At 42.2% G+C, this 12,877-nt stretch overlaps 1 protein-coding gene across 1 annotated transcript in view; it reads left to right on the top strand.

The window, feature by feature from the left end:
- Nucleotides 1-334: 334 nt before the first annotated feature.
- SATB2 (SATB homeobox 2) overlaps nucleotides 335-12,877 on the top strand; it is a 189,229-nt gene continuing 176,686 nt past the window's right edge. Inside the window, exons 1-2 of the mRNA XM_087435552.1 lie at nucleotides 335-1,748; nucleotides 2,997-3,224. Coding sequence (XP_087291678.1) covers nucleotides 3,056-3,224 — 169 coding nt within the window. The 5' untranslated portion in view covers nucleotides 335-1,748; nucleotides 2,997-3,055. The remainder of the gene's footprint in view (nucleotides 1,749-2,996; nucleotides 3,225-12,877) is intronic.

Genomic DNA, 12,877 nt, shown 5'->3' with positions numbered 1-12,877 from the left:
CCGGAGGACAGGCGGCCCCGCCGCCCTCGCCGCCACCGCGTCACGGCCTCCGGCGGCCCGGGCTCCGCGGCTCGAGATGTCGCCGGCGCCGCGAGCGCTCCAGGGACGTCATCCAGGGATGCCCCCCGCCCCGCGCCCCCCACGCAGCCCCCGCTCCTGTGCCACCCGCAGCCCGGCGGGCAGCGCCGGCGCCCCTGCCGCTCGGGACGGCCGGGCCATTGTTCTGGCCCCGCGGCCGCGCCGGCTCTGAGGGAGCGGCGGCTGCCGCCCCGCACGGCCGGCTCCCGCGGAGGGGGAGCTCGCAGGCACCGCGAAAAGTTGCTCGCAGGGGCGGAGGCGGTGGGAGGTGGGCGGAGGCGGGGGGTGGGGGCGGCGATAGCCCTCCTATCTCCAAAGTCGAAAGTACTCGGCGCAGTTGGCAGCACCGGGAGCCGAGGCAGCGCGGCCGCCTCCTGCGCGTCGGTCTGCGCCTCCGCCGGGAGACAGGCAGCCAGCGCCCGCCTCGTCGCCTCCGCCTCCGCGCCGGGACGAGTGCGCCTCGGGGCTGGGCGAGGCAGCCGCGCCCTGGACCCGCCACGAGGAGGAGGACCCGACCGCGGGCCCCGGCGCCCGCCTGCACCGGGCGCACCCACCCACCGGCCGCGGCCACCGCCTCGCGCGGCCCCCGGTGCTCTGGCCTCGGTCCTCGCCGCACCGCTCTCCCTCCGCCGACTCTCCTCTCCCTTCTCCTCCCTCCTCCCTGCCTGCCACCCGCCCCTCGCTTGTCCCTCTGCCTCCTCCGCAGCCCCGCCGCTGTTGGGTCGCCGGGCTCACAGCGATTGATTGATTGATGTTTAATTTCCTGCCAGGCGGGGCCCCCCTCCCCCAGCAACCTCCCCAGCCCTCCTCCCCGCCCCCCACTCTCCTCCTTCATTGCGGTGGACCAGTCTGGCTTGGGTTTAGATCTCCCCCCCCACTCCTCATCCCGAAATAACCCAGAGACTTCCCCTACCCCCACCCCAAATTATTATTTTGAAGGCGCTAGATCTGGGGACGGAAAGGGGGAGGGGGAGAAATCGGAAACCGAGGACAACCCAAAAGGACTCACTTTGCCTGATGACTCAACGCAACTAATAATCATCTCCCTCTCAGTGTCTCTCTCTCTGCGGCTTGTCAGTGAGTCCGGCTCCGGCTGTTGGCGGCGGCGGCCGAGAGGGGAGAGGCTGGAGGTGACAGCTTGGGCGGCCGCCGCGTTTTCTCCCGCGCGCGGTCCCGGGTCCCTGCGCCTTTTCGGCTCTCGGTGGCACCGGCCCTACTGCTCCGGCCGCACCTCCTTGCGAGCTAGCAGCCCTGCGAAGCGGCAGCCCCAGGTCGCCTCCCAGTTCTCAGCCCTTTCTCTCCAGAACGGGTCTCCTTCCCGAAGGTGTGAAAAGGCTTTTTTTCAGCCTTCTCTCTTCTCCCCTCCTCCGCCGTCCCCTCCCCCGCTCGCTCGGGTGCCCCTTTGGAGGAGCCCTCCTTTCCCTCTCCTCCTCCTCCCTCCACCCCCCCCCATCATCATCATCATAACAACCATCTCCGCACTAGAAGACACCCTGACCCAGGACCTTAAACGTTAGGACCTGGGAAAGAGAAAAGGGGAAGGAGTGAAGAGAAAGGAAGACTAGGAGAACACTGCAAGGCAAAGCACCAGAAAGTTTCCACCCTGGATTCTCTACTTTTGCTCCATGGACAGAGCCCCAGCCAGCCAAGTTACAGACAGACCGTGAGCAGTAAGTACGCAGGGCGAGGGCTCCCGCGCCACGCTCGGGAGTTCGGGGAAGCCCCGGGTCCGGCTGAGTGCCCTCCCGGCAGCTCTCGCCCTCCCGGACCTCGCAGCCGGGGGAATGCGGGCGGAATCTTCCCTGCAGCCTCCCGCTCCGTCTCTGCATCTCTCTCGCATCTTCTCCTCTCATCTCCCCTCTGCCACCCCCACCTTGTCTCCTTGAGCCGTGGCGACGCGGCGTCTCCCACGGCGAGAGCGCCCGCGAGGATTCCCAGCGCACTTTGTTGTGCCGGGTTCCTGCTTCCTGGGGATTTCAGTGACAATGTGAGTGCCGTGTCAGCGGGTGCTTTCCTCTCCTCCCCCGTCCCCCCAAAATCCAGGGGTGCCGAGATCCGCGCGTTCCGTGAGGAGCGCGCTGCCAGCCAGGCGACCCAGAGGAAAACTTTTTGGAAAGATTTTAAAATTGGGGTTGATGAAGGCTGCTCCTGCACCTAATAATTTAAATGCTTTTTTGCTTTTGTGTTTTGTGCTGAAGAGCTTTAAAAAATTCACTTACGATAGGATGAAGATAAGAACGTTCTGAAATAGTAGCCCCCGCCCTTGTGATGAAGGTTATTCTGGAGGTTATTGTGATGAATACTTCCAGGTGTTTTTGGATGCTTATAAATATGGAATTAGGGTTGATTTTGTGCAAAGTGTGTGTGTATCTCAGGACGTGCTCGGTGAAGGTAAAAAGCGGGGATTCGAGGGTCTTTTTGCCAGGCCTTCGGCTCCTGCTCCGCCATTCACGGAGCATTCATCATGTGGTGAATCCGTTTCTTAGGGTCTTGGGTACATCTCCTACCCGCTCCTCGAGTGGGTGAGATGTCTTTTTATGAAGTTCACTTCTTCCCCACCCCTGACTCCCAGACGGCGAGGCTGTCGCACCCAAGAACGGTTTATGCCAACCCCGTACCAATGAATGGGACACCTCTGGGCGCCCCTGGGCGCGGGCTGAGACATCGTCGCCGAGGGCTAGCTCCTGGGGAGCAGCGACTGGGCAGAGTCGCAGCACCCCAAGCTCTGGGCTTCCTTTGGGCCGCCCAGTGTAAGGTGGGGACCGGCTTCCCGGCTCGGGCCCCCCGGGCGGCGTGGGAGGAAGTTTGTGTGGCTTTGGTGCAGCGCTCTGCCACTGGCCTGAACGTCTATCACGTGTGTGAGCGGTTTTCCCTCTTTTTTTTCCCTCCCCCTTCCCTCCCCCCCGCCCCCTCCCTAGGTCCCTGCGCGTTTTATTGCGACCTGCCGGTGGGAACTTTGTCTCCGAGTCGGAGCAGCATGGAGCGGCGGAGCGAGAGCCCGTGTCTGCGGGACAGCCCCGACCGGCGGAGCGGCAGCCCCGACGTCAAGGGGCCTCCCCCGGTGAAGGTGGCCCGGCTGGAGCAGAACGGCAGCCCCATGGGAGCCCGCGGGAGGCCCAACGGCGCCGTGGCCAAGGCCGTGGGAGGTAACAGCCCCGAGCGGGAGGCGCGCGCAGCCCGCGGCCCGGTGATAATGGCCCGGGTGTCAGGGTTCAGGTTGATTAGGCGCTGTCGCGGTGTAGGATTACAGGAAGTGAATTCCAGGTTGCCAAATAATGCCCCGGTCGCCTCTCATCTGCAACTGGTAGCTTCATCTCGAGTTAAAACAAGAAAGTGGTTTACCCAGAGGGTGGCATTTTTTGGGCACTTTGCCACTGTGTGCTGAGGTGTTGGCAGGTTTATGTCACAGCCAGCTAACTGTTTCTAGATTTTCCTAGAGAGCTTTTTAGTGATTTAACTCTTATGCCTTGCCTCAGAGTGTCTGTTGTGGGGATGAAGTTTAGGTGCGTTGGCTTTGGTGGACTAGTCTTTAACGCTCAGGCTATAGGACAGGAGCCAGAGGGCCGGTGTTACTTTGTAGGTGGGACAGTGCTTCGAGACAATGAGTAACACGGGGAATATTTTCTGCCACATTGCAAGTGGCGAATAAAAAATCACCACGAATCTGTCTGGCCGTTAGAGGCTTAATGCTACCGTTTTCTATAGAGATTAAAGTCATATGCATTTGTAACTTTGTTATGAATTATAGCACAACAGGTAAAAATAGCACAGTAGCCTTGTTGGCTCCATGCAAACTGTTTCCCTTTCCAAGAATTTAATATTATTTAAAGAAAATCTTTTGTAGTTTTTACTACGTAAACAACTGCTTTCTTTTAAAGTGGTTAAGAAAAGCAATCTTGTAAAATAGATATGTGAGAAATTTAAACATTATTAAAATATTTTGAGGTTTATATGCCGTTTGCTAAGTTGTTTTTTTACATAGAAAATGCACAGTTCTACGTGGCAAACAGTTTTTTTGTGTTGGAGATAAATCACTACTTTAAATTTTTTTGTTTCTAAAGGTTTTTTTTCCTCTAATATTTTCAGCAGTAGCCTGTTTAATGTAATTCTTTATATTAGCCTGCCTAAAATGCTACAAAACCCTGGCAAAACTTAGTGGTAAGCTCCAACCCCATGTTCTGAATAGCCATAGTATGTATTTCGAAGCAAATACTTAACTCTAAATGTCCACTCCCTTTTAAGGAGTTAAAAACAGACATTTTATAAAATAATACATTTTTCTTTTTCCTTACTTTGCTGTTACTATTTCTTCATGGTGGACATTCAAGATGATTTGCCTCACTTCCTTATATTAATCACCTCCCTTGAGAAGCACTCATTCCTGCAATTTTTAAAGCTTTAAAAAAATTATTTGGCTATAGATTGTGGCTTATGTATCTTCCATTTTAGGGACTTGAAGATATGCTTTAATGAAGCAAAAGAACACTTGATAGTTCTGTGACCCACTCTTTAAAAGTGGTGTTTATTAATGTGTTGTCTTGAGACTGGAGCAGTAACTTAGGAATTTTCGTATTATTTACTATATACTTATAAGAAAGAAAACTATATAGTGAATATGATGGAGCCAAATGTGAGATGATGTAAGCGCTGATAATGTTTGATTGAAAAACTTTTGGAAATCCTTGGAGGGAATGTGTTCTCAAAGTGCCCTTATGCAGAAAGAAAAAACTTGGACTTGAAATTTCAGTTTCTTTCTGAAGACCTAATAAAATTCAGTGAATTGGAAGAAGTCTCTAAACATTTTAGAATGTAATTGTTAACAATTGTGCTTCTCTAAAACAAGTTTGTTTGTTTTTTCCTATATCATGTTGGACTGTGAAAGAAACTGCCTGATTTTGTTGACCCGGGATACCTTTAGTGTAAAATAGTGGTTGCTTTTCATATTTTCTGAGACTGTAATTCACATTTGACCACTTATTATAAATTTGATATAAACTAAAATTATTAGGTCTTGATGAGGAATAATAGATTTGTTTCAACAAGCTGCTTTAGTCACTTTTTCTGAGCTCTAACTTAGTAATATCAAAGTTATTAGCTGCTTCCCAAAGTGAATATAAAGATGACATTGTTTTGTCTCAATAAGTACCATTTATAATGCTTAATAGTAAAGTGGTGAAAATAGTTTACATATGGTGGATTTTTCAAGATTTTTTTTTAAAAAGAAAGATTTTACTCTATATAGCATAATAGATTGTTTGGAAAGATTTTAATTTAGAAAGCTTTAAAACATAACAACTTAGAACATAAAATTTCGATAGTACAAAGTTTTCTTATTGAATGTTAATGATTATTTTGTGGGTTTAAGTTTATATAGTTTCCAAATGTACATTGAGATATTAATAATTTCATTTCTTTGTAATTTTTAATCATATATATAGGTTGGAGAAAAGCAAAGCTTTTAAAAAATGCACGTTCTAGATTTAGAAAAATGTTTAAAATGTATTTCTGGTTAGCAGTTCTTTATAATTGAAAGACTTTTTTTTTTTGGAACATAGGGTAAATATAAAACATTATATTTCTATCAACCTACCTCCTTTTGTTTAAATTTTCTTTATGAAGCAATATAATAAGCATAGACAACTGCAGAAATATTTATAGCTCTGCGTCATTTATTACCATTCCCAGATATATTGCAGTCTTGTCAATGTTGTAAAGATGGCTATAATAATATATGTTTTAAAAGTAGAGCTCAAAATTTGGGAGGATATATTTGTTAATCTTTAGTGATTCTCTTTCTTAAAACCTCTCCCCTTAAAAATAGGGGAAATCATTAAGTTAATTAGTTGCCCCAAAAATGGCAGTTTATCTTACTACTTTTGATAAACAGTGAAGTGAATAAATGTTTTTGAATGCATTGGTTGCAATAGTAAATTCTGTTGCTCTTCTACTTTTTTAGGGAGAGAGCCAGTTTGCTGTGTTTTTTGATGAGAACTAAGTGTTTGTAAAAAAAAAAAAAAGAGACATTATTTCAGTGTCTGGATTTAACTAGTTGAGGCGGTAGATACACTATCACAATCTTCAAGGTTGCATTTTAATAGGGGACTTAAAAGTTAGTGTGTTGTTTACAATGTGGTTAGTTTTAGAAGACTATTAGAAAGTCGATCAGTTTTGCTTTGTCTTTCCAACACTTTCTAGGATGTTTTTGGTCTTATCTAAGCCGTGTGTTTTAAGGCATGTATGTAATAAAATATAAGTGCTCAGATATGTATGACAGTCGGCTTTTATAGAAGGTCCTCAGGAAAAAAAAAGGCTAATATCTCTTTAAAAAACATATGAAGGCTGGGAGAGAGTTTAGAGCAAGCAAGAGCACCGTGGTGTTGACAGCTTTATATCCCTGCTGGGTAACATTCACTTACTAGAATTGGCGTCCCCTCTCAGCTAGTAATTCACTCCATAAGGATTTTGAACAAGGATGATTAATGGTGGCGAAATTTATATTTGTGAAATTGTTGATTAAAACTTATAGATCTATTTGAAGATTTAGGAAAAAAAGATTAATAAAGATGACAAAAATAAGAATCAGATGATCCTTTTTATCACCATTAGCATAAGTACCTAAAATGTTCTGCTGTGTGTGATGCTTCAGCTGCACAACCTACAGCATAAAATGAAAGTGATGCCAGTCAAGTTTCCGGAGGCAGCAAGGCGTTCTGCTCTCCTCCTGGACTGCTGAAAGGTGCTGGCCAGTTGTGCTTTAATAGCAATAAATTATTGTGCTTCATTTATTGTTCACACAAGGATTTTCATTTTTTAGTGTTGGCTTAAAGAAGAACTTTCAGACAGCTTTATTTAAACTGAATGAACAGTGCTTGAGTATACCAGATGGTGTATTTGCTGATAGGAGGCATTAAACATCAGAAATCTTTTTGATATTTTTCATTTTCTTATGAATTTTGATGATTTTTTTGGTGTTAAATGTTCTAGAGTTTAGGGAAAAATGTTTAAACACTGTGAATATCTTTTAGAGATATTTGCTTTTTTTGGAAAAAAATTGCTTTTTTTGGAAAAATAATTAGTTTTTAAAATAACAGTTTAGTTTTGTTGAAGAATTATCTGTTGAAGTTATCTATATGTAGTTGACCCGAGGTAGACCTATTCTTTTTGCTACCAGGCAGCCTTTTCAAGAACATAACTGTCTTGTTGCAAGGGGAAAAAAATCATTATGCAATACACACTGATGTATTCAAATAGGGAAGCAAACGTGATCACGATTGTTGGGCAGGGCCTCATTTAGAGCTGAACATTGTCTACAACAACAGTTAGTTTAATTGTCTACATGTGGAACAGTTCCTTTTAGATTAAGAGTAAAAGAAATGCAGTTCAGGTCAGGTGTACTCACCATATTAGCAATGGTAGAGAGACATTTTACTTTCTGAAAGGAGTGCAGATATGAAAGCGTAGATATTGATGTATTGAAATGTATAAAATACTTAGCAATTTAGAAACTCATTGTCAACATGGGCAAAATGGAGAAAACTCATTAAATTTATTTTAGCCAAGGATGAACACCATTATGCTTGTAGGGAGGACTCCTGTTATTACTTCAAAAGAGAAAAGATTGTATTTCCCCCTTCCATTCCACTTTTTTTTTTAAGGGTTTAAGATCTTTTAAATAGAATAACCTTAGGCTTTGGGGTCATCCAACAATCTAGAATGTCCTCTGTAGTTTTGCTGAGGTAGAAAAATAGCCCTTCTCTAAAGTGTTTTTAGTCCTTGGCCTGTTATTAAAATAAAGATATACTTGGTTAAAAAAATATATGCAATGGAACATACACATTAAACAGAACATAGGGTATCCGCCCCTCAAAGTCCTGAGCATAATTTGATGTTTCGAGTAATTTTGGAAGCCTTATGTTCCATCAGCAGAAACCCACTGACCATTATATATTCGAGATCATCTGCAGTGAAACGTGTGTGTGTGTGTGTGTGTGTGTGTGTGTGTGTTGGAACTACGTGGATGTCCCTTAAGGCATCTGGTTTTTAACCCCTGCAGAAAATAAGCAACATCATCCTTTCCCAGGGGGTTGTGACGAGCAGAATCAGTCTACACATCTTAGATATCCTGTGTTAATTCTTGTCTCCTTTTTTGAATATATATATATATATATATATATATATATGTATATTTGCCCATCTGTCTCTGGAGGGAGGGAAACAGACTAATCACCATTTATTAGACATCTAAGGATATGAATTTGAGATATTTTAAGCATATGGAAGTCAGTTTTATTCCAGGCAAGACAAGATAATTATTTGGTATATCTGGCAAGGTATATCTGGTAAGGAGTCAAGGTTGGTAGTTCTCCTTTGATAATTTAAAACTCCTATTTTTCTTTTTTTAAAAAAAGAATTTAGTGTAGAGACAGTTTATATGCATATATAAGAAAAGATACATTAAATGAACAGGGCTAGATGAATTCCAAATTGTATTATTTTCTTTGGTCTTTTTAGAGTTTTTAGGTTCCTGTTGAGATAAAAATTACCCAATTTCTCATCGTTAAAAAAGTTTCTTATAACTAATAATCTCACATTAGGTGCATAAAATATGTACATAGTTTATTTCAGGAAATCAAACTTGGTCCTACATAGCGTATAAATAAATAAAAAGTCCTTTATATTCTTTTATCTAATAAGTAGGCTTTTTTTTTTAAACCTATGTAATTAATATATGGTAACATAGTAGTTTTTACTCTCTTCCTTACATGAATGCTGAGATACAATGGCATTTGGAACATATTTAAAGATGGAGCATTTGACAAAAGTTGTATGTGTAACAGTTTGTCAGTGAAAAGTGACAAGTGGGAAATGACAAATGAAATGTTGGCATCATCACTCTTTATTTTGATAAAAATGTCTCAATTTGCAGTGATATAATACTGTTTCATATTATTTCTTGAGTTGTGTGAGATGCATAAGGGGAATTTAGATTTTGTGAACGGAAAATTAGCAGCCCAAACTCTCTTTTCAGAAGCCTTGGCAGCAAGTTCCCCTCCCCCCACTCCCCAAGAATGAGAACAGCAGTGAAATGTTGGATCTGACCCATACATTTTAACTCATTAATTTTTGGAAAAAAAAAGAAAGAAAGAAATAACTGAAAATCGTTTCAAGTAGGAGACCTTTATGCTTAACTTGAAAAACCAAAGAGAGAAGTTGCCTTTTAATTTGCATTCTTTTCTTTACAGCCGTTTTAAAATGAGTGATTTCCCTCTGCTGTCTTTGATTGTATGGGGCCTTTCTCCCTTCCAATCACCACTGCTCTCCAGCATTAATTTAGGGTGCCAGTGAGGAGAGTTGTGAATTCCTTTTATTTTAAAATGTGATAGAGGTTTGAAAATGTCTATGTGTTAAAAATGGATCTTTATATACAAAGAATTCATCATCCTACTACTTACGGGTGATGTGGTAGATATTTCAAAGTCAGAGTAGACGGCCCTGAGTGGAATTGAGGTATGAGTTAAAACAAAAGCCAGTTGAGGACTTACAGATTTCCAAAACAGCACAGAGGTAGCCTCTGTAGTGTGTTATTTTCCATTTTCTGAAGTCACAGTGGTACCTTTATTGTCAATGATCAACCAAACACTTATTTTCTTCTTTTACGTGAAACGAGCCCCACAAGCACTTCATGCTACACAGTGTTTATGTAAAAATGGACCACGGTGGGGTTTTCAAAATCATGCGACACTACGTAATTTTTTGTTTTTTGTTTTCAATTAGCAGAATTGTTTTGCTATTTATAGCAAGTGATTTAAAAATTGTGGTAAAATCCGTATAATTAAGTGGCAGTGAAAGGCTGCATCAGAAATTGTCTTCTACAACTTGTGTCTTTTGCTTCTCATTTGTAAAGTGTTACATGTTCCAGATTTTTTAAAAACTAGGTAAAATGACCTAACATGGATTAAATGTGCCTTAGATATGTAATTATGGCAATTGGGTTTATGGTGTGCATTTTTTCCATTTTTAATTGATGTGTATACCTTTAAAACTTAAAAATAAACTAGTGAATATTAAAGTTACTAGTTTGATAAATGTGTAAAAGGAGGAAAAAAGCATTAATAAAAATTTTAAGAATTTGAACCTTGCAGTAAAGTTATCAGCAAATTATGGCAGTCTTGTATTGTAGTAAGAATATTCTTTTTTGTGGTTATGACACACTAGGATAGTAAAACTCTTAGGGGAAGTATATTTCAATTTTAGTTTCTCCCGCGATTATTACTGTTTGCTGGAATATAAGGCAAATTAGTTTCTACCCTCAACTAGTTGCCTTGTCATTGGAATGGAGTTGTATCTTAGCCCGGTGGGTTATAAAACTGTAGCATAACATAACAACAAAGATCAAAAAGTTAAGGGGAAACACTGCAAGCTACATTTATGAAAAGGGAGGCATTTCATAGCAGAGGAACTGTTGGTGCCCACTGACGGTTGCACAGTTACTGAAATGTGCATGGCAGCTCAGTAACTTGCTTTGTTTTGTTGAAGACTTGCACAAATATGAAAAAAAAATTAATAGAGACTCCAGTTAGAGCAAATGTTTTCCAAAACACTAAGATCTGACAGAGGTGATTTGCATTTTTCATGGAAACAATTTGAATTTCATCACATTAAGCACAGATATCTTTCTTTCTTTTAAAAATATTTTTTACTTGTTTTTGTATTTGGCTGGAAAGCAAGTATATCGGTTCTTTTATAACTGAATACAATTGATTTTCAAATTTCTCGATTATTCCCTATGTTAAAGTTGAATATTTTGATTGCATTTGTTCCAATTATTTATACATATAAGGGAAGGCAAAATTGATAGCTTATTAGGAAAATGCATTCATAGCAAAACTCTGCAAATAGCAGTGTTTTCAAGACATTATTTTTTTTGGTTAACAGAACAAGAACTTTCTTTTTTCATAATCCAAAGATGCTAACAGAGCAGCATGATAAATGTCTCTTTAAGTGTCGTAGTAAAAGAAAATGACTTGCCTTCCGAGTCAGTGGAGAGTTTATGTTGTTTTGGACCCATTTCCCAAGCAGTGATCGAAAACAGATTACAATAACAATTATACAGTCAGAAGATGCAATATCCATTTCTGCTTTAATTGAGTGAAAGAATAATAAAAACATCATTAAGAAAAATGAGGTGGACCTGTCACACAATGTACAAATTTTTAGTCTTGGAGAAGATGCAGAATAACTGAAGTGCTTTTCACTTACTTTGCCCTGTTGATTAGCTAAAATCTGTTTTGGGGAGAGACCATTTGGTTCTTGCTCCTCCCTGGGAAGTTCAGAGAGGAGCCCCTGGGAGGTGGTTGCTCTGGAGACATTAAGAGTGCTCATTGATTTGTCTTCATATACAGTTTGAGAAGGGAAATCACATTTTCTTACAATCTCCCTGAGGTATAACTACCTCTTTTCTTTTTTTTCCCACCTTTGTAAATGGAAGTCAAAAGTAATGAATGTTCCTCTTGTTACAAAGCCCTACCGTGTGAGGGTTAGGTGTGGTTCCTGGGCCTTCTGCGCCTCCTCCTCTGGAAGTCCTAACCAGGCTGAAGGGGATGGGGAGAGAGTTGAAGGTGAATAATGAGCCCCCTTATTTCTTCTCAGCACACATGGGGTTTTGGGGGCCCCGGAGCTTCCATGTGTACACATCACCTGACATTCACTCAGGTGACATAAACCGTCAGGTCACCTGGAATGCATAGGCTCTGGCCTGATCAGCAATTGTTGGAACCATTAAATCGATACTCCTTTACAGTGCTGAGCCCTCACTCCCCAGAGGGGAGCTTTCAGCAACTTAGAGCGAACCGGCCAGCTGCAGCCAAAATCAGTGGCTAGTTTTCTTTTACTCTGAGCTGTATTTCTTTCTCTATTCATGGAAACTGTGAGGTCTTGATAACCGGAGTGATGACAGGGGAGTTAGCCCAGACAGTGGAGTTAACCCATGCTCGTTGTAGGGATACTAAAACGGCAAATACTGTTGACCGTCCGAGCAGCTGGAGTCCAAGGTTGGACCCAGTTGACAGAGAGAATATTTCTTTGATCTGTAGCTAAGAGTTTTCTTGGGTTCAATATTTAAAAACCTTTCTGAGAGTGACAAATGAAAGGAGTAAGATAGACAGTAAACCCTTCGGGGTGGAGGTCTCATACTCTCAGAACTGTCCCAAGCATAATCCTCTTCAGAGTGGAGTTTATATCAAACAGCTCAAAAGGCTTCTTTTAAAAATTCAGTCCAGAGAGTCTAGTTAATAGCACCTTCATTAAAATACTTTTGTCAGCAAAGGGTTTTTCAGTTTTAACATTTACATAACCTAACAGCGTTGACAAATACCACGAGCTTTAAGGGTCTATTAGTGGTTCCGTTTTTTCTGGACTTTATAATTTAAACCTAAACATTAATTCTGGGTGGAACTTGGCATAATGTCCTTTTCCCTTGGAGGGAATTTTTGTTGTACAATAAAAAAAAAAAGGTATTTTTTTTTTCATGCAGTCACCTTCTCCATGTTTCCCCTCCTCCGAATAAATAGCAGTTAAATAGTTAAGGTTTTAAAAGGGCTTATTTAATTCAAAAAAAGGAGTGTTTATTGTAGGTGAATTTAACAATTTTCCATTTGTTCACATTGTAAACTAGTACTATTGATATTAACAAGAAAGATCTGTGAGGCAGATAATGCAATGAAAAATACATCTCTGTATACTAAAAAGTCATATGGTAAAATTTTTTAATAAAATCATGTTTAATGACCCTTGAAACTTA

Source organism: Ceratotherium simum, chromosome 9 (assembly GCF_057802395.1).
Source record: "Ceratotherium simum simum isolate JZ-2026a chromosome 9, ASM5780239v1, whole genome shotgun sequence".
NCBI lineage: Eukaryota > Metazoa > Chordata > Mammalia > Perissodactyla > Rhinocerotidae > Ceratotherium > Ceratotherium simum.
This window is presented reverse-complemented; position numbering and strand designations above follow the sequence as displayed.